This window comes from Gastrolobium bilobum, unplaced genomic scaffold, assembly GCF_033153095.1.
Source record: "Gastrolobium bilobum isolate Gb01-03AN ecotype WA unplaced genomic scaffold, APGP_CSIRO_Gbil_v1 utg1816, whole genome shotgun sequence".
Classification (NCBI taxonomy): domain Eukaryota; kingdom Viridiplantae; phylum Streptophyta; class Magnoliopsida; order Fabales; family Fabaceae; genus Gastrolobium; species Gastrolobium bilobum.
The window spans coordinates 158,527-182,485 of record NW_026896632.1 but is presented as its reverse complement, the minus strand read 5'-3'; the positions used below and the strand labels follow the sequence as shown (position 1 = coordinate 182,485).

The following is a 23,959-nucleotide window of genomic DNA, read 5'->3' as shown; positions in this document are numbered from 1 at the left end:
GCCCCCACGCACAACTCCACGTGATGGATGCTCTGATACCATTTGATGAGACCTTGGGATGCACCACCCCAAAAGCTAACTCAAAGGGTAGGAGTGCCCAAAGCCTTATAAAACCCCATATTAGTTGCCTATACAACCAATGTGGGACTCCAAGTCCCATTCCTTGCAAATAGAACCCAACACATTACTTTGCACTTAATACTTGCTACCAAAAAGCACAGTATTCCTTTTCATTTTACCCCTAATTTCAAGATCTAGTTCTGAAAAAAAAAATGTTAACTATTATGTCTTAATAAAAAAATGTACCATACTTTTGACAAAGTTATACCCCCGTGAAGTAAGTCTTAGTATTGTTTTAACCTTACCAAGAATATGCTTCCTGCCATCTCTTGCTTGTAGCAGTGCCTCTCTCATAATAGGTAAAGTAACTCCTCCCACCTGTAAAAATAGATATATTAATAGCAATTAGAGAACGGTATCATATAAAATATAGATAAAATAATATAATTTATTTATTCAAGTAAATATTGTATTTTTTTTTCTTATTCTGTTGCTTAAAAGAGAGTATTCTATAATGTTGAAATATATAAAAACTATTAATGTAGCCTTACCCAACAACTAAAGCTTTTGGGTTGAATTGGTTCTTTACATGGTATCAGAGCCTCGGTGTCCTGTGTTCTATCCTCACCGCCCCCCACTTTCTTTTTAGTGGAATTTCTTTGTTCGCACAGGTAGGTGGGCCTGTGCGTTGTCCACCCTTCAAGCCCAGTGGGCTCTCGTGTGAGGGGGCGTGTTGAGATATATAAAAACCATTAATGTAGCCTCACCCAATAGCTTAAGCTTTTGGGTTGAATTGGTTCTTTACATATAATATTTTCTTATTCAAGAAAATATTGTATATATAGGGAAATTGAAAAAAAAAAAAAAGCAAAGAAAAAAAAACTCCACTATTCAAGGCATTATTAGAATATTACATAGCATAAGCATCATTGATTCGTGTATTATGAGTGTACTGTACGTACTGTGTGCCTGGCTGTATTTAAGCCAGACTGTTAGAATGGTTACATTTCTATTACAACTTACGACTCTGACTCATTGCTGACTCTAGCTCTATAGATAGAGTTCCTTGCAACTCTTTCTGTAACTAAGATTCATAATCAATCATATGCAGGATTCTCTCAACTATTCTCTCTCTTATTTTTCTTATGGTATCAAACCATAAGAAAATGTTCATTCCTATGACTTAGCCTCAACTATGTCTTCCGCTTTAAATTACTCCCAAACAAACCATGAAATCACCATGGAGAACTATTGAAAACTGTGAAATAAAGAGTTTATTACATTGATTCACTTGATTTACACTGATAAGAGGTATTTATACAAGTGTAAATGAAGAAAAAAATAGATAAGAATGACTCAGCAATGAGTCACAGTCTTATCCTATGACTCAGCAATCCTATCCTATCATGACTCAGCAAATTCAAAATTTCAAATTAAGAAGAAAAAAGTAAATCAATTACTAATTTCCTACACTCTCCCTCAAGCTGGAGCATATAGATCATATGCTACAAGCTTGAACAAGAAAAACTAAGTAACATAACATAAAAATAAATCTCCTAAATGAGGAACCAAAAATCAACAATGTGCTAAAAATGGAGTCAGGAAGGACATCGACGAAATGAAACTGTGCCGGGATAAACATTGACTGAAACATTTGTGTAGGAATGAACATCAGCAACATGAACCGTGCCGGGATGAACATTGACAGAAATAACTGTGCTGGAATGAGAATCAACGATATGGACGATGTCGGAATGAACATCGGCAGAACAACTGTGCTGGAATGAACATCAGCAACATGGACGGTGCCAGAATGAATATCAGCAGAGACAACTGTGCTGGAATGACCATGAGCAACATGGACGATGCTCCCCCTCAAGAGGAACAGTGCTGGAACGAACATCAACAACATGGACGGTGTCATAATGAACATCGGTGGAGACAACTGTGCTGGAATGACCATCAGCAACATGGACGATGTTCCCATCAAGAGGAACTTCTTAACACTCCCCCTCAAAATGGAAGATGAATAGCATGAACGCTCCATCTTGGGAAGAAAAAAGACTAAAAAACAAACCTTTGCGGAACATAAGCTGGAGAAATCAGTAGCACGACAAATCAGCTGGAATGACCATCAGTCTGAAGAGATGGTAGCAACGGATGACCACCGCGGACGGACGTTGGCGCGAGGAGATTTGAACAGGTTTTGACTACAAACCCGAACTGGAAGCGAAACGAGATCAGATGCAGAGGTGGTGGCGGAAGAGAGACACTCTCCTCCTTCACTTTGACCTTGCTTTAAGAAAGCAAAACAAGAAGAGTGATAAAGCAGCAACAGTCGCGAATAGAACCACATGGTGACAGGGAGCGGCTGAAGGACAGCAGCGTCTGAGCTTCGTCGGAAAACAAGAATGAGGGATAGAGACGGTGAACAGATGTAGATCCACCGAATCTGAGAAGAACGAAGTGAAGGCCGCAACCCAAACGATGTGTATTGTGACCCAAACGATCTCCGTTGAACGAAGTAAAGGCAAATACGGAGAGAGGATGTCTGGGTGACCTCGTCTGGCCTTGGTTGACGATGAACTGTCGCAGGAAAATGCTACATGCGCTGGAGGAAGGTGATGTGTCAACCACGTGCAGAGAGTTAAGTGGCACGTGAGAGTTCTGATAACGGTGCGTCTGGCGGCGTTGGATAGATTGACTCCTTCTGAGTTCGATGACATACTTATTGATCGGAACGTCGTCAGAAAATTTTTCCAGGAGCTGACAGTGGCCGGTGATGCTAGAAACTGATGATGGGTTCGACAAAGACAAGAGAAACAGGGAAGATCTGCAACTGAGCGAAGAATGAGGCTGTCCGACAAGGAAGATCCGACGAAGAAGAAAATTCCTCTCAAGGAGGATGATATCTTTCTACTACCATATTAAAATTATGAAAAAAGAGAAATAAGATGCGGATTTTGAGTTTTCCGGCAATGTGCCGCCGTTTTGATGGTGGTTGTGGTGGCTGAGCTTTCTCAAGATCAACCTGCTCTGATACCATATTAAAAAATGTGAAATAAAGAGTTTATTCCATTGATTCCCTTGATTTACACTGATAGGAGGAATTTATACAAGTGTAAATGAAGGGAAAAAATAGATAAGAATGACTCAGTAATAAGTCGTCAGTCTTATTCTATGACTCAGCAATCCTATCCCATCATGACTCGGCAAATTCAAAATTTCAAATTAAGAAGAAAAAAGTAAATCAATTACATATTTTGACGAGACTTTGGATACAACAGAAAATCTTTGATTAAATCATTATGATATTAGCTTTGACAAAAAAAAATGTTAGAGAATAATATAAACTATTAAGAAGGCCCTCACCCAACACCTTAAGGTTTTGGGTTGAATTGGTTCTTTATATGGTATCAGAGCTTCAATGACTATGAGGTCACGAGTTCGATCCTCACTGCCCCCCACTTTCTAGTGGAATTAAATAAGCTCGAGGTAAACTAAAAAATTGGGCCTGTTTAATATCTACCTTCAAGCCCAAAGGGCTTTTGCGTGTGGGGGTGTGTTAGAGAACTATATAATCTATTAAGAAGGCTCTCACCCAATACCTTAAGATTTTGGGTTGAATTGTTTCTTTACAAGAACAAAACTCCATCGCTCTTCACTCATCAAATCACTATTAAACTCTCTTGACAATAATTATCTATTTTGGAACCAAATATTGAACTGATTGTTACCTCTCATTGTTTCACGGTTTTCTAGTGAATCCAAAGATCCTACTCAAGTACAAATCTGATGAAGATTGTTTAAATGATATTCTCAATCCTGCATATGCGGAATGGCTGATGGAATACCAAATACTTCTGTCATGGCTGTTGGAATACCAAACCCTGATTAAGCTCACTCTTGCTCACACATATGGATAGTTGCTTAGACAAATAGAAGTGAATGAATAATGTTTTCCAATGGTGATCTTGAGGAAGAAGTACACATGCAACAACCACTTGGTTTTAAGTCTTCAAACAAAACTTTGGTTTGCAAGCTCAATAAAGCCCTCTAAGGTCCAAAACATGCACCTAGAGCCTGGTTTGATAAACTTATACAGTTCCTGCTCCTTCTTGGTTTGCATGCTAGCTATTGTTATTCCTCTTTATTTGTTCTTCGGGCCAACACCAGATGCATCTACATCCTTGTATATGTGGATGATATTCTAGTTACCAAAAATGATCCCACTTTAATTCAACACCTTATCACTCATCTTCACTCAAAAATTGCTCTCAAGGACTTAGGAGACTTGAAATATTTTTTTGGAGTTGAAATAAAAAGACAACCTAATGGTACTCTTCTCTTATCTCAATCTAAGTACATTAGAGACCATTTGATTAAGGCTAATATGAAGGATGCAAAGAGTATTTCCCCTCGTATGCACTCTAGTTGCAAATTGTTTTAACATGGTTCTCAATATTATGCAGACCCTCACCACTATAGATCTATCATGGGTGCACACCAATATGCTACCATTACTCGTCCTGAGATTAACTATACAGTCAATAAGGTTTGTCAATTCATAGTTCAACCTTTGGAAGAACACGGGAAAATTGTGAAGAGAATACCGAGATACCTTAGAGAGACTTCTACTTTCTGTCTCCATCTCAAAGTTGCATCTCCACACCATCCTCTCTTTCTCATATCCTATTGTGATGTTGATTGGACAAGTGATCCTGATGATACACACTCTACTTCAGGTGCTTGCATATTTTGGGGACATAATCTACTCTTATTGTGGTCTAAGAAGCAACCTCTAGTTGTTAGAGCAAGCACAGATGCTGAAAATCGCAGCCTTGCCATCATTTATGCTGAGATTCTTTGGATGCAATCCTTACTTCGTGAGCTTCATGTTCCTCTATGCACACCTCCAGTTTTGAGTGACAACCTTAGTACAGTTGCCCTCTCTCATAATCCTATTTTTCATGCCCGCAAAAAGCCCATGAAGCTTGACATTTTCTTTGCTCGCGAACGTGTCATAGCTAAGGAGTTGATTGTTTAACATTTTACATTAGTAGATTAGATTGTTGAATGTCATATACCCTTACTAAGGCTCTATCTCCTGCTCGCTTTGTTGAATTGAGGTCCAAACTCAGGGTTATGGATTCAGCACTACCTCTCCATAATCCATGAGTTTGCGGGGATGTATTAGCATATAACATAGCATAAACATTATTGTTTCATGTATTATAAGTGTATTGGACCAACTATGTGCCTGGCTGTATTAGATCATTTTTTATTCTGTTATGCCTGTCTGTTAGAGTGGTTACATTTCTGTTAAGACTCTGACTCATTGCTGAATAAGACTCTAGCTCTATATATAGATCTTGTAACTCTTTCTGTAACCAAGATTCATAATCAATAACATGCAGAATTCTCTCAACTATTTTCTCATTTTCTATCGTTTTCTCTCTGATTTCTCCTCGGCCTAAGAAATAAGAGAGGCAATAGGAGCTAATAATTACACCTAATTGGACATTAAAAAAAAGATTCTGCCTGCCATTGTTCCTGAAAATTTGGCTCAAAATCAGAAACAAAATCTTCCTGCCACTGTTCCTGAAATTCAGGCTAAAAATCAGGAACTGATTACCATCATTTATTTACTTATTTAGAAGGAGATGTGAATAAAAATAACATCTATAAGCTATTTAATAAATAATAAATGCTCTAGTTTCAAAAAAAATAAGCAGTTTCTGGAAATCCAAACAAATGAGAAAAAAAGAAACAAGCTTATCAACATATAAGCATTAAAATGATCATACTATTAAGCCACTAGGATTGGTCTAGTGGTGAGGGGTTTGGGTAGTTTGTATTTGGTTATGTGTTCAATTCCCATTATTGTATCCAAAAAAAAAATAATGATACTATTTCACCTTAATGTCCATCTGAAATGCAGTTATGCCATCTTCATTTCCAGCAACCTGCATTACATCATTGTCAAAACATCACTTTTAGCATTATGACATCAATGTCATGTTGATCAAATCTAAATAAAATAGAAATGAAAATACAGAAGAAACCCAACTGAGCTCCTAGAATTACTTATTCATCCAGATAAACAAGTGAGCAAATAGGAATTACAAGTTCAACTATGTAAACTACAACCTTAAAATCCATATCTCCAGATGCATCTTCAGATCCAGTTATGTCAGATAGAATAAGTGGAGTTCCATCTCCACCGAATTCCTTGGTGTCGAATACCATACCCATCGCAATTCCAGCAATCAAGCACTTAACAGGAACCCCAGCATCTTGCAATGCTAAGCAACCTCCACAAACAGAAGCCATGCTATAATAAAATAAAAACATTGATATTAAATGAGGAAAGTTTAAAGCTTTGTATTTAACATGTCTGAAAGGACAGTTCCAAAGAACAGAGAACTGCAATAGTATCACGAGCAAAACTATAAACAGCAAGCCAAATGTGGGAGAATATCACATCTTCCTAAAAGAGCCAAAATACTACATCAACTGTAAAAAACTCAGCTATATATTTGTGATGTAGACATATATTCTTATTAACAGCAAAAAGTGCATAGCTCCACAAAGTCTTGTCCTTCTTACTCATCAGAAGACCATGATTATGGTAACAAGTTACAGAAAATATGGTTGAGATCAAAATGGGAGGGATACAACACGATGATCAATGCAACTCATGCCAGTCCCTGGATGATCATTTCTCAGGGATATATTCTTTTAGCCCACAAGTTTCTATACATTAGAGTGATGATACTCATATGAGGTCTTGGAAGAATTTTCCTTTCTTAAGAGGGTTTTCTCGTCTTGATTGTCTCTCCACTGTGCATGTTCGTCCCATCAAACTTTTCTTTCATTTAAGGTCCAAATTTAACATGAGACTTTCACTTTAGGAACTTGAATGACGGGGAAACTGTTGACCAAGATTCCATTCTGGTTGCACAATTACAGCCACTTCTCTACCACTTAAGATTGATAAACATTCATTGAACAGACTGATTTGTGATTCAATGGTTCAACTCTGGTCAAATCAGAGTTAAATTTAATAAATATGTAAAGAACCAAAAAAAACCAGATGCTTAAGTTGTTAGGTAAATGACACACTAATGATTTTATATATTATACCTATAACACGCACACTCACGCAAGAGCTCTTTGAACTTAAACTGAGGACAATGCACAGGCCCGCCACACTAAGAGCCCTTGTTTTTTAGGGTTAGAAACATGGATAGTGCATAGGCCAAACTACTTTGTGCTGAAATTTTTATTAGAAGAATGGGGACAGCAAGAATTAAACTCTAGACCACTTGATCATAGAGGTGCTTTGATATCATTATTGGTTCCCAAAAGCTTAAACCATTAGGTGAATTACATATTAATGATTTAATATATTATATCTCTAACAAAATATTAACAATTATCATACTTGAGAAGAAATTAGAATGCAGTTCAGGAAGGATTTATGTGAATTGCTTGAGTGATTTGGACTCGACATGAAGATATTTATATACATGTCCAATGATATAAATAAAAATTAAGCTAATCCATAAGACTAACATTTCCCATGTTACATTAACCACAAAATTTCCAATGCTATATTAACTACTCCCTTTTAAGCTAGAGCATATACATCTAATGCACCAAACTTATTATAAATTTAGTATCTTCAAGCATCAAGGTCCTTTGCTTTGTAAAGATGTCTACCAGTTATTCATTTAAACTAACACATTTAGTAACTGTAAAAAACCAATTTAACCCAAAAGCTTAAGCTGTTGGGTGAGGGTACATTCATAGTTATATATATCTCTAACACGTCCGCTCATACGAGAGCCCACTGGGCTTGAAGGTTTGATGATGCATCAGGCCCAGCCTACCTATACTAAGAAATTCCACTAGAAAGTGAAGGGAGGTTAGATCGAACCCGGGACATGAGGTTCTGATACCATGTAAAGAACCAATTCAACCCAAAAGCTTAAGTTGTTGGGTGAGGGTACATTAATGGTTATATATATCTCTAACAGTAACAACATCTGTCAAAAGAACTTTTTCCCAAAGAAAATGGTAGTTAATTTCTATATGCTTATTTGTTTCATGAAAAATTGGATTAGAGGCTATATGCAAAGCTGCTTGATTATCACAACATAACACTTTGTTGTTTGATGTATCCAAACTTCAATTTTTGAAGAAATTGTTTTAAAAATATGAGCTCACAAGTGTTGTAGCCTTGGCTCATTCACACACAAATTTCTGCTTCTTACTTAAGATACAAGATACTACCACCATAGTTACAGAATCCAAATCTAGATTCTGAAAAAAATAAAAAAATATCATAGCTGGAATAGAGCTCACTTGTCTTGGTCACCTATACCTGCGGCACCTCCTGCCACCCAAACTAGACAAAAAATTAAGAATTGTGAACAAATAGGGCGTAACTCAATCCCAAAAGCAAATTCGGGAAGGATTAACTAGGTCATTATAAATGATACTTTGACAGGGCATACTTTGACTACCTAGTCACTTCCCAACATAAAAACAAGCAGATAATAAACTCTGAACTCCAGGAGTACATCACACAAATATCAGAATTATGCACTAAGCCGTTTTATGGTCTGTAAGAGCTCCCCTTCCCCCTAGCAAGCATGTCTCCTGCTACAAACACTGAGGACATCTCTCTTCTACTAGTTTTTCTACTGTTACATACAGCCCAGCAGTCCACTGCACCAATAACAATATCGTTCATTTTGGTAAAATGTTGCCCCCTGGAATCTGGATCCATGCACTTTTTATCATAAGCCTGGTAACAAATCTCTTTTCTCCACCCTTTTGCAGATTACCTATCAAATGTCACTTTAGCCAATGGCCGAAAAAAGTCAAAGGCATTGGCCAAGCCAAGCCTCTCCCCTCACTTTTTTTAAAATGTTGTTCCCCCTTTTTTGTCCAGTAGTATGTTTAATTTGATCCTGTAGAATATTCTAGAGTATTAGAATTATTTTTACTAGCTGTTAGACCCTTTGATCGCTGTATTCTATTTGTTACTCTTTATTACTGTTTATTACTGTAACTCTTGAGCTACCAGTTGTAATCTGCATAAAAGGAACCCCTTGGGTCTCAAAGTAATACATGAAAAATTATTCAGAAATCATATTTCATCATGGTATAAGAGCAGGTTATCCTATTGTCATTTTATAATTTTGAACCCCATCGTTTTCTTTTTTTTTCCTTTTTGGCCTCTGCCATCTCCTAGAAACATTATCTAGACACATCCAATCACGAAACCAAGGCCACCATTGACTTCAGAAACAGCCTCGCCAGCGCGTGTGAGCCACGTGCCGCCCTGCATGTGCTCGTTTGCGGTGCTGCTTGTTCTGCTCACTTCGTCGGCCTCCCCTCTTCCTGTTTTGAGGGTTCAATTCGCTTTTGGAGAAATTTTTTACTAGGAACCTGTTCTTCTCTTCCGCTGTAAACTATGGATTCTGAAAGTTCTACAAATACATCCGGTGCTTTTTCCGAAGCCTCTCATCTTCCCAATTCTTCGTCTTCTGGACACAACCCAGCTATGCAGATTACCAATCACCATTTGAACGGCAAGAACTATGTGCAATGGTGTCACTCTGTGAAGTTGTTTATCCAAGCGAAAGGAAAGATGGGGTATCTTGACGAAAAAAAGGAAAAACCCGTAGAACGAGAACCTGGCTACGATAATTGAGTGACTGAAAATGCCTTAATCATGACATGGTTAACTAACTCCATGGAATCCGATATCAGTCAAACTTACTTGTTACTTGATATGGCTAAGGAAATTTGGGATGCTGTTAAAGAATATTATTCTAACCTGGGCAATGCTTCTCAGGCTTTTGAACTCAACACCAAGATAAAAGACTTACATCAAGGAGGGACGACTATCACCGAATACTTCCTTGCTTTAAAAACTTTGTGGCAGGAGTTGGATCTTTATGATGAAGCAGACCTTCAAGGTTTATGTTAGAGAATAATATAAATTACTAAAAAAACCCTCACCCAATACCTTAAGGTTTTGAGTTGAAGTGGTTCTTTACATGGTATCAGACCATCAATTACCACAAGGTCACGAGTTCGATCCTCACTGCCCTCCACTTGTGGAATTAAATAAGCATAAGGTAAACCAAAAATTAGGCCTATGCAATAATCCACGCTTCAAGCCTAAAGGGCTCTTGTGTGAGGGGGTGTGTTAGAGAATAATATAAACCATTAAAAAGGCCCTCACCCAACACCATAAGGTTTTGGGTTGAAATGGTTCTTTACAGTTTAAAAGCTAATGCAAGGTTTAAAAATTATTTAGAGAAAAGACGTCTCTATGATTTTCTTGTTGGCCTTAATCGTGATCTTGATGATGTTCGTGGAAGAATATTGGGGCAAAACCTGTTACCTTCCCTTGTTGCTGACTTTTCTGAGGTGCGATGGGAGGAGCTTCGCCGAAAGGTGACGTTGGATCCTAGGGCTCTCAAATGTATCTTCCTAGGTTATGCCCCTGATGAAAAGGCTACAAATGTTATCATCCTGCTAGTCGGAAATTCTTTGTCTCAATGGATGTCACATTTCATGAATCTAAGTTCTTTTACCCAAGTCCTCATCTTCAGGCGGAGAGCAGTTCTTCAGTAAATTCATCATCTTCTATCTTTGAGTCTAAACCTTCCATATCTTCTCCTACACCTCTTCCTCTTGTTTCTGATTCTTCTGTGTCTGGCCTATCTAATACACCGGAAATACAAAGGATTGTGACACCTGAGTTAGTATATCACAAGAGAAAGCAGCCCACACTGCTTCACCAGTCCTGAATCTCTTGTTTCTGATCCTAATATTATTACTTCTCCTGTTTCTGAACCTAATATTGTTGCCTCGAATGATTTGTCTGCTGCTTCTGATAGCTTACCCAGTACATCTTATGACTTACCTCTTACCTTAATAAAAGGGAAAAGATCTTGTACCCAACACCCTATCTCTCATTTTGTCTCTTCTACTAACCTTTATGTGCAGCACAAAAGCTTTATTGCAGTACTAGATTCTATCTCAATCCCAAAATCAGTACATGAAGCATTAAAAGATGAGAATTGGGCTCGAGCCATGCAAGATGAGATGAAAGTCTTGGAGAAAAATAAAACATGGGAGGTTGTTGATAGACCTGATGGAAAGAAAGCAGTAGGGTATAGATGGGTTTATTATACCTTGAAATATAATTATGATGGTACTCTTGAGAGATATAAGGCTCGGTTAGTTGCCAAGGGTTACACTCAGACCTACGACATTGATTATGAAGAAACTTTTGCACCAGTTGCAAAGATAAATACTGTGAGAACTTTGTTGTCCCTTGCTGGTCATTACAACTGGGATATGAATAAATTTGATGTGAAGAATGTTTTCCTTAATGGTGAGTTAGAAGAAGTATACATGGAAATCCCACCTGGCTTTGCGTCTATGGATGAAGGAAATAAAGTTTGCAAGTTAAAAAAGGCCTTGTATGGATTGAAACAGTCTCCTCGTGCCTGGCTTGGGAGATTTACTAAGGTTATGCTGGCCTTAGGATATAAATAGAGTCAAGGAGATCACACACTACTCTTCAAGCGCTCCCAAGATGGGAAGCTAACTGTGCTCCTCGTATATGTTGATGATATTATTATAACATAAACGAGATCTGAATCAGAAGAGAGAAAAGGAATTGAGAGGGAGAAATGAGAAAGCTTGTGTATTTCATATCTTTGTTATCTAAGTAAACAGTACATGGAAATCTCTTATATAAAGAGAAGATACAGCTACGTTATAGCCACGTCACCTAATTCTGTTTGTAACAGCATAGCTGTTACTATTACAATAAAGCTAAGCCACTAAGCCAATTGACTATTTACAGAAATATCCCTATCCTTATACACTAATATGCCCCCGCAAACTCAGGGTGGATGGAAATGAGAATGAGAATCCACCACCATGAGTTTGGCTCGTAAAACAGCAAAGCGTGAAGCTGAGAGACCTTTGGTGAGTGTCAGCAACTTGATCCATTGCAGGAATGTGACAGACTCGTATATCCTTTGCAATAACATGCTCTCTAACAAAAAAAGATATCTAACTCCATATGTTTTGTGCGGGCATGCAGAACAGGATTGTGAGATAAGGAGACAGTGCTCAAGTTATCACAGAGAATGAGAGGAGGACTATGCTGAACTTGAAGCTCGCTTAGAAGAGACTTGAGCCAAAGAACTTCAGCTGTAGCTAAAGCAAGACTCCTATATTCTGCTTCAGTGCTAGAGCGAGCCACCAAAGTCTGTTTCTTAGACCACTATGAGACTAGATTGGAACCAAAAAATACACAGGCTCCTGAAGTGGATCGTCGATCATCCGGATCACTAGCCCAATCTGCATCACAAAAGGCTGTGATAGAGAATAGATGACTGGGGTTACAGGGTTGCATCAATAGTCCATGATACAAAGTGCCATTAAGATAGCGTAGAATCCTTTTTACAGCAGCCCAATGAGCTTCAAGTGGCTGAGCCATGAATTGGCAGGCTTTATTGACTGCATAACTGATCTCAGGTCTGGTGAGAGTAGCATATTGTAAAGCTCCCACAATGGAGCGGTAGAGGAAGGGATCTGAAAAATAATTGGAACCAAACTTAGAGAGCTTGCAGCCAGATTGAAGTGGAGTAGAGATGCCTTTTGCATCAGCCATATTGGCTTTGAGAAGCAAATCCCTGATGTATTTTGCCTGAGAGAGAAATAAAACACCAGATGAAGTTTTCTGAACTTCTATGCCAAGAAAGAAATCCAGCTCACCAAGGTCTTTAAGGGCAAAGGAAATGTTCAGCTTCTGAATTAAAGACTGAATAAAACTTGAATTACTCCCAGTGATGATTATATCATCAATATAGACTAGAAGAAAAACCAATTGAGAAGACTTCATGTAGATGAATAATGAAGGGTCACATTTGCTAGCCAGGAAACCAAGGTGCAGTAAGGCTGTTTTGAGCTTGTCAAACCAGGCCCTTGGTGCTTGCTTTAAGCCATAAAGGGCTTTATGTAACCTGCACACGAGATTTATTATGTGACTCAAATCCAGGAGGCTGTTGCAGGTAAACTTCCTCCTCAAGGATGCCATTGAGAAAGGCATTATTAACATCTAGTTGCCTGAGTGTCCAGCCAAAAGAAATTGCAATAGTTAGAATAGTTCTAATAGTGATAGGCTTTACAACTGGAGAGAATGTCTCAGAATAATCAAATCCAGCTTGTTGATGAAAGCCTTTGGCTACCAGCCTAGCCTTGTACCTATTAACCGAGCCATCCACATTTTCTTTAACCCGAAAGACCCACTTGCAGCCAATAGCTTTTCTATTAGGAGGAAGAGAGACCAATGACCAAGTGTTGTTTCTTTGAAGAGCATCAAATTCGGACTGCATGGCTGAAAGCCAATTAGGATTGGCCAAGGCCTGTTTGATTGTGCTGGGCTCAATAGAGGTTAAAAGCATTTGAGGTCTATGTGTAGTTTTAGACCGAGTGGGGATAGAATGATCAGGTGACGAAGGAAGAGGACCAGACGGGACATACTCAGAGCCAGAACTGAGATGAGAAAAAGAGGAAATAGAAGGACTAAAGGAAATTGCAATAGGAGAACCTGTACTGAGTGTGTTACCACTGTTGGAAGCTGATGAATGGTGAGTGGAGCAGGTAGATGTAGGTGCTGGGAGAGGAGAGTTGCGTGTTGGTGTTGAGGTTGGTGTAGAGGAGGTATTCCTTGAAGTGGTTGAGTCTAGACTGTCACTGCTTGAAGGCTTATGTGAGTCAGAATGATTTGAAGTAAGTTGTAGGGGCCACCAGTGGAATTAAATTGGACACAGAAGGGGTAGGACCAGGGGTAGTGCTAGTATTTGTGTTTAAGGGAAACGAGGTAGGATAGGGAAATTTAGTTTCATTAAACAACACATCTTTTGAGATAAAAAGTCTCCCAGATGAATTAAGACATTTATAGCCTTTGTGACTTGGTGAGAAGCCAAGAAAGATGCATTCACTGCTGCGAAATTCAAGTTTATGATTGTTGTAGGGTCTTAGGAAAGGGAAGCAGGCACAACCAAAAACTTTGAAGGACTTGTAATCAGGGATTGTTTTGTGTAATTTTACAAAGGGCATTTCGAAATGTAAGGCAGTAGTGGGTAGGAAATTAATAAGGTAAACGGCAGAAATAAAGGCATGATCCCAAAATTTGATGGGTAATGATGCATGAGCAAGAAGGGTAAGTCCAGTCTCAACTATATGCCTATGTTTCCTTTCTACCACACCATTTTGATGATGAGTGTGAGGACAAGCTATCCGATGCACTATACCAAGTTGCTTAAGAAGTTGATTAAAGCAACGAAACTCTCCCCCCCCAGTCAGTTTGTAGAGCTTTTATAGTGGACTGAAAATGGTTTGACACAAGTTTTTGGAACTGAGTGAAGATGGTTAAAGCTTCTGATTTCTGTTTTAGGGGATAAATCCAAGTGTAACGAGAGTGAGCATCTACAAATGATATATAGTATGTAAATCCCATTGTGGATTTGACAGGAGCTGGCCCCCAGAGATCACTGAAAACCAAATCAAAGGGTTTTGCATACACTTTGGTTGAAGGAGCTGAATGCAAACGATGAATTTTACCTAAACAGCAGGCAGAACAGAAATCATCATTTGTTTAATTAACGGTAGGAATATTACAAAGTTTGAGAACTGAGTTGAGGGCCTCAGTGTGAGGATGCCCCAATCGACAGTGCCAAAGAGAGTACATATAGTTGGAACCTATAGCTTTAACAGAGCTAGAGGTTGTATTAGTTGTGTACTGTGTGGTTACACTAGTGGGAACAGTATGAGAAAAATCTAGGCTACTGTTTGATTGTGGATTACATGAAGTAATTGTTGAAACAGAAACAGGAGAATGTTGATTCGGTTGCTGACTTGAGTTGGAAGAGTTGAACTCCTTGAAAGCTATATAGTCCATCTGGTCCTAAGACACCTTCCAACAGGACTTCATGAGATGCCTGAGATTTTACACAACAAGTAAGAGGGTGAAATTCAAAATAAACACAATTATCTCGAGCAAACTGACTCACACTGATCAGATTCTTAGTTATTGAAGGAACAAGAAGAAGATTGTTAAGGTGTAAAGAGGTGTGTGGTTTAAGTGGGGAAGAGAAAGAAGAATAGCCCATAGCATTCACTTTCAAACCTTGGCCATTCCCTATGTAAACCTGATCAGCACCAGACAGTTGTGTGCTTTGCAACAGGTTTTGAGGATTGGCAGTCACATGATGAGATGCACCAGAATCTGGATACCACTCAATTGCTTGAACATGTGAAGGAGTGGGAAGAAGACCTTGTCCTTGAGTTGGAATGGCAGTTAGCAATGCTTGAGGTTGAAGATTGGTTACCAAGGCTTGAGGTTGATGAGGAGCAGTAGGTTTGATATACTGATATGGCCTCTGAAACGAGGGTTGTGCTGATGGAAAGTACTGAGGAGCTGCTGGTGGAGAGAGTTCAGGTACAAAGTTCTCATCAAATCTGTACCAGCAGCTCTAAACTCCATGACCAAATTTATAACAAAGCTGGCATTGAACATTGCTACGTCCACGACCTCTAGCTCCTCTGTTGCTTCGAGTATAGGATCTACCTCTGCCTCTTCCATAGTTTGGACCATATGACCTCTGGTTATATGTATTTGGATCCAGATTTGATTCTACAACATTAAGAGAAGACCTTACAGGTGCTAATTCAGGTCTGTTTGCTACTTTTGAATCAGAAGAAATCTTTTGCACAACATTCACAGTGATTGAATCAGATAGAAGAGCTTCATTTTGTCGTGCAAGCATCATTTCATGAGACATCAGTTCAACTCGCAGATCATTGAGTGAATAAGGATTCTCACGTATTCTGAGAGAGGTGACAAAGGCATTAAATTCAGCAAGAAGACCGGCAAGTATCAGTTCAGTTTGTTCATCAACAGGAATTGCACTTTTAATAGCTTTTAATTCATCACAGAGAGACTTAATACGTTTAAGATACTCAGCTACAGATCTACCACCTTTCTTGATGGTACGAAGCTCAGATCTGAGCTGGTGAGCTCTTGACTTCATCATTCCTTCAAAAAACTTATGGATCTGCTCCCAAGCTTCATATGCATGGCTAACTCCAGGGATTTCATTCAGAAATTCTTCTGAAATAGTGGAAAGAATCCATGAGAGAAGCATCTGATCTTGACGAAGCCACTCAGTGTACAAATGATTGACTACTCCATCAACGCGATCTTGCTCCGATTCAAACTGAAGCGGTACTTTAGGATTAACAAGAAAATGTTGAAGTTGATGAGAGGTGATTACAGGTTCCACAACCTGATTCCAGAGAAGAAAATTGCTCTCTATTAGTCTAACAGAGATTTGGTGGCTGAATAGCGAGGGAGAAGACGAGCGATTCTCGGTCGAAGCGTTTCCGGTTGTGTTTCCGATCATCGAAGGAGAAGGAGATGGTGACGGTGACGAAGATTTCGAAGCGGAAGACATAGTGAGATGCGATCTGTATCAGGCCCTCAAGGAGAGCTCTGATACCATAAACGAGATCTGAATCAGATGAGAGAAAAGGAAGAGAGAGGGAGAGATGAGAAAGCTTGTGTATTTCATATCTTTGTTATCTAAGTAAACAGTACATGGAAATCTCTTATATAAAGAGAACATACAGCTACGTTACAGCCACGTCACCTAATTCTGTTTGTAACAGCACAGTTGTTACTATTACAATAAAGCTAAGCCACTAAGCCAATTGACTATTTACAGAAATATCCCTATCCTTATACACTAATATAACAGATGATGATATTGCGGAGAAACATTTTCTATAAGCACGGCTAGCCTCTGAGTTTGAAATTAAAGATCTCGGGAGATTTACTAAGGTTATGTTGGCCTTAGGATATAAATAAAGTCAAGGAGATCACACACTATTCTTCAAGCGCTCCAAAGATGGGAAGCTAGCTGTGCTCCTTGTATATGTTGATGATATATTATAACAAATGATACTACGGAGAAACATTTTCTATAAGCACGGCTAGCCTCTGAGTTTGAAATTAAAGATCTTGGGAGATTGACTTGTATATGTTGACTATGTAGCACCGATACGACACGTGACACGACACGACACTCCGACAAGTCAATCTTAAAAAAATATGGATTTCGACACGTTGGGGCACGTTTTAATATTAAATAATATTTTTAATTTATATAGCGTACATTTTATTTAATATTCAATAATTTAACAAAAAAATGAAACTAAATTAATAATACCCATCAACACGTTATAAAGGTGGAAAGCTTTAATAAAAAAAACAGGAACTGGGATGAGAGAGAGAGATAATATCAGATAGAGAGATCAAATCAAATTAGAGAGAGAGAGAGAGAGATCAGAGAGAAGGAGATACAGCAAAAGCGTAATAGGAATTGATAACAATGATGCTGAGATGATCTCTTATCTACTTAAGGGAAAAAAAGAAAAAATAAAATAAAATTGATATGATCAAGTGGAAGCTTTATTAATAATTAATATTTCAATTTTTAAAAAAATAATTTTTTTTTTAAAATTTTTTTACGAAAATGTTTTTTGACCGTGTCGGACACATTTAAATTCGCGTGTCGAAATGGTCAACATGTCGAGAATGTTGACCAAGTGTCGGACACTGTGTCGAAACGTGTCGGCGTGTCGGAGCGTGTCGGACACGACACTTCCTGTTTTTTGGAGTGTCCGTGCTTCCTTGTATGTTGATGATATTATTAGAACAGATGATGATATTACAGAGAAACATTTTCTACAAGCACGGCTAACCTCTGAGTTTGAAATTAAAGATCTTGGGAGATTGAAATATTTCCTAGGGAGAGGTAGCTCATTCAAAGGAAGGAATTTTTATCAGCTAGAGGAAATATGTCCTTGATCTTCTTAAAGAAGCGGAAAAACTTGGGTGTAAACCCTTTAATACTCCTATTGAGCAGAATCACAAGATGGGTTATGAAGAGGAGAGTCCTTCAGTTGATAAAGGACAATATCAGCGGTTAGTTGGGAGACTGATATATTTGGCTCATACTAGACCAAATCTTGCTTATGCTGTCAATATTATAAGTCAGTTCATGCATAATCCAAAAGAAAAACACATGCAGACAGTGGAGAGAATTCTTCAGTATCTTAAAGCCACTCCTGATAAAGGACTGTTGTTCCAGCGTAATGGCAATCTCTCTTTAGAAGTTTATACCGATGTTGATTATGCTGGATCCGTAATTGATCGTCGATCTACCACTGGTTATTGTATGTTTCTTTGTGGTAACCTAGTGACATGGAGGAGTAAGAAGCAGGACATGGTTGTCAGATCGAGTGCTGAGGCTGAATTTCGAGTTATGCCTCAAGACATTTGTGAATTATTGTGGTTGAGAATTATACTTGGTGATCTTAAAATAAGATGTGAAGGACATATGAAGGTGTTTTGCGATAATAAGTCCGCCATTTGTATAGCTCATAATCCAGTTCAACATGATCGGACTAAGCACATTGAGGTCGATCGCCATTTTATCAAAGAGAAGCTTGATAGCAGGTTGATCACCACTCCATACATCCCTTTTGGACGTCAATTAGCTGATATTCTAACAAAGGGACTTCCCTCAGAAAGGTTTCAAGAACTGACTAACAAGCTGGGAATGATAAATATCTATTCCTTAGCTTGAGAGGGAGTGTTTAAATAATTGTATTTGTTTATTTATTTATTTATTTATTTATTTCCATTCTATAATCTTCTTTGGGCTTAGCCCATTAGGTTATTTAGTCTCTTTAAATAGAGAGCAATTGTACAGATGTAATATACAATTTTTATCAATACGATTGTCTCTTTTTTCAACTCTACAATTGTAACCTGTATATAAGGAACCCTTTAGGTCTCAAAGTAATACATGAAAAATTATTCATAAATCATATTTCATCATATCCCCATCAGCAGACTCAGTCCTAAGCTGCCTTATTCTGTTATCTTTCCCAATGATTCAGTTCTTGTACGTCATTGAGGAACCAAAAGAACTGCCTTATTCTGTTATCTTTCCCAATGATTCAGTTCTTGTACGTCATTGAGGAACCAAAAGAACGATTGCAGTAGGGTGCGAGTCTTGAGGGCTGCATGACCTCACTATACCAAAAACTCCCAGACTTGTACTATTGAGTCCCCAGCCATCATTCATCCACTTTGGTACATCTTAGCCTACATAAAAGCATGGGAACTAGTCTTTCTAAATTGGCAATATTCGAATGAGCCTTGTGAAAACATATTCTTAGTTTCTACCCAAATCAAGTCAATAAATGAGTTAAGAAAACTAATGCAGTTGCTAGATGCAGGAAGAGGCTGAATATCAGTCTATGGCAACAGGTGTATGAGAACATGCATGGTTAAATTAATTACTACAGCAATTGAATCGAAAAAGGTGAAGTTAATGAAGCTAATATGTGACAACCAAGCTGTCTTATATTGCTTCCAACCCTGTTTTTCAAGTCAATAAACGAGTTAAGAAAACTAATGTAGTTGCTACATGCAGGAAGAGGCTGAATATCAGTCTATGGCAACAGGAATATGAGAACATGCATGGTTAAATCAATTACTTCAGCAATTGAATCGGAAAAGGTCAAGTTAATGAAGCTAATCCGCGACAACCAAGCTGTCATTTTTCATGATTGTTAGCGAAAAGGTGCTTCCAGGAGCTATTACTATTGGCTGTGTTAACTCCAATCAGCTAGCCAATATACTAAGGAACTTTCTTAGAGTTTGTCGTGCTTGGGTTGACTTTATTTGTAACAAACTTAGTGCATATGATATATATGCTTCAGCTTGAAGGGAAGTATTAGATTTAGCACATCTGTAAATGCAAAGTCAACTGTATTAATGTTGATTAGATTAGATCACTCCGTGAATAATTATTATGCTAGAGATTAGTTTGTGATTAACACATAGTCATTTGATTACTCTCTGTTTGCAAATTAATCTCTAAATACCAAAACATGTGTAGCCTAACACATACAACTTCATTCAATCCTCACTGTTTCTATGAGAATATTGACGACAAAATCAAAGAATGTAAGGGAACTTAAATTGAAAAGATAAAAATGAAACTTGGTACCGTTGCTTAAAAAAAATTTCTATTGGAACTTAGAAAGATAAAAATGAAAACTCACCTTGAAGAGCCGTTGCTTTCTGTGATAGTACTCTCAACGCGTATAGTGTAAGGGAAATCATCTTCAGAAGGCAAAATTAGTTCAAGGGATCTCTCAGCAAGCATCCCATGACCAATTTCTCTTCTACTTGGTGCACCAATCCGGCCAACTTCCCCGACACATGAAGGAGGAAATGAATACTGCAAATTTTACTGAGCTAGTCACAACAATTTGCATTCTGAAAATTTTAAAGAAAAATAATATTAAAGTAAAAATATGGGCAAGACAGTGCTTCCATTGCAGGCTTAGTTTTAATTTAATGAATTATCACGTCATTGAAGATCTTAGAAGAAAACAAAAACTTGGTTAGTTTTCAAATTGTATTTAGAGAAAAATTATGATCCGGGGTGTTGGTTTTATACATGAATAAGAAAGCAAAAAGACAACATAACAAAATGAAGAAAAAAATAGTTTCCTAAATTACTGATTTTCCTTAATTATGGAAAACAAAACCTTTAAAATTATTTGAGGCACCATTGGAATTAAATTAAATAAAAATTCATAAATAAAAAGTAAATTTCAAAATTATCAGATTTTCTATTTAATTATTTATTTTAATTATATAGAAATAATTTTGTAAAACTAAGTATAAAATAAGAAAAAAGCATTGCTCTAAAAACACCAACAGAACAAAATGGTTAGCAGTTGCCATCATTTCCACTTAACCAAAGGAGACAAGGTCCGATTCCCCATCTGGTTCCCCTAGCTCCTAGGCATTTATTTCAATGGTGACATGGAGCATTCAATGCTGCCAGTGTCATGTCATCAACTGAGAATTGATTGGACCTGCTGAAAGGCAGTTCAGTCTGTTTTTATCTTGGCCCTTCGCAATTTCGCATCTCCAGTTCTAATCATGAACTGAACTTGACAAACAACTGGTTCAAGAGTAAAGCCAGCCAGTGCATTTTGGTTTTGCAAACATTGCTCAGAATAGATGAAAAACACACTAAATATAGAGAAGATAAAGTAGTCATGTTCTAAAGAGACCTGGAGATAGAACCTCTTGAATTCATCAACATCTATAAGATTGTCTATTTTCTGCGCCATTTGCTTATCTCCAAGCGTAACAACTGCTAGTGACTGTCAAACAGACAAAGCAGATTTATCACTCAAGTTTATAGATGCAGATATAAATATCACTACATGTGTCCTAAAAGACAAACTGAACAAATTAGAAAAATAGAAACTATAGATGGATTTTAGTAATCATGACATGTTCATAATACACCAAGTTGCCAAAAAGGGGCAACATGGAAGACCTGTGACCAGAAACAAAAAATGATCTTGGAGAAATGCATTGCCATGATTTTAGTGAAGTTAGACAGAAAAGACATGTTTCTATGAGTAGACGCTTCTCAAGTTGGAGGAGGGACGCTCTTTCAAGTTGTCGCTTCAAAATTTGGATTTTCGATATGGGCCCTCACGAGTTGTCGCTCCAAATCTTCAATTTTCCTGCTCTACGCTTGCACAAGTAGTCGCTCCAAAAATTGGATTTTCATGCTCTGCGCTTCCACAAGTAATCGCTTCAAATCCTGGATCCGCCTTCTGAGCTCTTCATTTTCTATGTCACGCGAGTCTATTTGACACGGTTGTCTTCCTTCTTTAGGAATGAATCCACGTCCCTTGCCTTCACGACTCCGCCATCGATGACCTTTACGATTCTGTTCAGCCATTGGATGAAGGCAACCTAATGCTCTAATACCCAATGATGCCAAAAGCACATTGAAAAAGTGGCTAAACAGAATGTTGGGATACGATAAAAGAGTAACCTCTGGTTCTCAATTATAATTATCAAAATAACAAAATGCAATTCCTAGAATAAGGGTCTTAAGCACCCTTTTATAGACTAATTACAAATAGATCCAAAATTCAAAATTAAAAATCCTAAAAATAAGAGAAATTGCTAACATAAATATAACAGTAACTAACTTCCAAAAATGAATAAATAATTACAATTGAATTATTCAAAACATGTCCCAAATCTTAGATCTCAAATCATGTCAAATGTGTTGCTTTCCTTTTCTTGCCAAACAAATCACAATTATATCTGCTGTTTTATTAGGACTTTGATTTGATCATAATTTGTTATATTTCAACTCACTACTTCTTTCAACAATTGGGCCATACTTATTAGGCCACAACTGTGGTTGACTCTGAGCTTCTTGAACCAATGGTTGGGTCACGTGCAATGGGCCAACTGTAAGTGCATCATTGTATAGAAGGTGTTTATCATTTTTTAGATGAAGAAAAATAGGGTAAACTCTGCTGAAATTTCAATAAATTGTAGAGTATAAATTGTTTTGGAATTTTATTATTTATTATGTTATCGTGAAAGATAAGATTGCTAGTCTAGGGGATATTTTGGTTAACTTAGAGCTGCCGGTTATAGCTCAAAATTTGGGTTGTAAGAACATCCTAGTTGGTTAGGGTATACAAGGATTGGAGAAGAATGGGTGAATCTTTAAACGTGAAGAGAAGAGTGTTAAAGGGCCAAAGAGCTCTTGTATTATTAGTTTTTATCCTCCTCCTTTGTATTTGTAATCATTCTTTCTCCCTTCTAACAAAACTATTAAAATATAAAAGGAGCACTTTTATGTGACTGCATAAGCATATAAAGGAATCACCACATATCATCACAACATGATTTTGGAGAAAAAATAAAGTTGCCTCAAACCTGTGTCTCGCCTCTTGTAAAAAGAGCACTTCCATGTGCCCTAGGCAATAGGCCACATCTTGAGTTGATTGGACGTATTTCGTACGGTGTTCGCCCATCACTCCTTTTCCCCCCCTGTCACATGCACAGAAAAGAAATCAACAAACATGGATCCATTCTGTTTGGTAATCCATTACGCAGACAAGCTTCTAAGAATTGCACAATCATTGACCAATGTAAATTCAACCAAATTTATATAAATCTTAAAATACTTTGGGATTAAGAAATCCTAAGAACTAGCTGTATACTCATTGAATAAGCTCCATGATGAACAGATCTTAAGGCACCACCATATCTAGAAATCAGAGCAACATCCTCCCTCTTTAGGAGGATGTCAGTAGGATCCATATAAAACAATTACCTTATATCCCCCCTTACAGCCACTACAGGTAGGTTTATTTGCAATTTTGGCATCCAGTAAAAATGTTTACATTGAAACAAGCAACGCTGCTGCATGATATTCTGTTGAGAATAAATACATTGTACATGTAATTAGTGTACAGAGGGCATTTATGTCCTCTGATAATATTGCAGCTTAATTCACTCAATATGAATACAGAGACCTGCACCCACATTGGACACAATTTTCTCAAATCTCTTTCCACTTTGCATGGTATCATCAGCCTTCAAATTCCCTATCTAGCTCTTCATTTACCCAAAAAAAGAACTCAGAAACACGACATATGTCATGCTTCTGATTGTGGTGCAAGCCAGGCATAGACTGCAATCACATGTTAAAGTGTTCCCAGCAGGTTGCCGGTGGTGCCAGAAGGAGGGCCGGCAGGTGGAGCAGTGATCGGCAGTGAGACTGCGTCACAGCAAAGCAGTTGGTTGTGCCCCATTTCAGCACTGCAAGGTCCATTTGTTCAGTGTTTCAGGGCCGTTGGAGACTGAGTT

General features: G+C 37.9%; 1 protein-coding gene across 3 annotated transcripts in view; it reads right to left on the bottom strand.

Moving 5' to 3' along the window:
* The window catches only part of LOC133301152 (polyribonucleotide nucleotidyltransferase 1, chloroplastic), a 55,571-nt gene that overhangs the window by 9,854 nt on the left and 21,758 nt on the right, over positions 1-23,959 (bottom strand). For all 3 annotated transcript variants that reach the window (XM_061500761.1, XM_061500763.1, XM_061500762.1), the window contains exons 12-17: positions 23,024-23,137; positions 21,337-21,429; positions 20,311-20,489; positions 6,211-6,394; positions 5,979-6,026; positions 366-438 (exon numbers count right to left, since the gene is read on the bottom strand). In XM_061500761.1, coding sequence (XP_061356745.1) covers positions 366-438; positions 5,979-6,026; positions 6,211-6,394; positions 20,311-20,489; positions 21,337-21,429; positions 23,024-23,137 — 691 coding nt within the window. The remainder of the gene's footprint in view (positions 1-365; positions 439-5,978; positions 6,027-6,210; positions 6,395-20,310; positions 20,490-21,336; positions 21,430-23,023; positions 23,138-23,959) is intronic.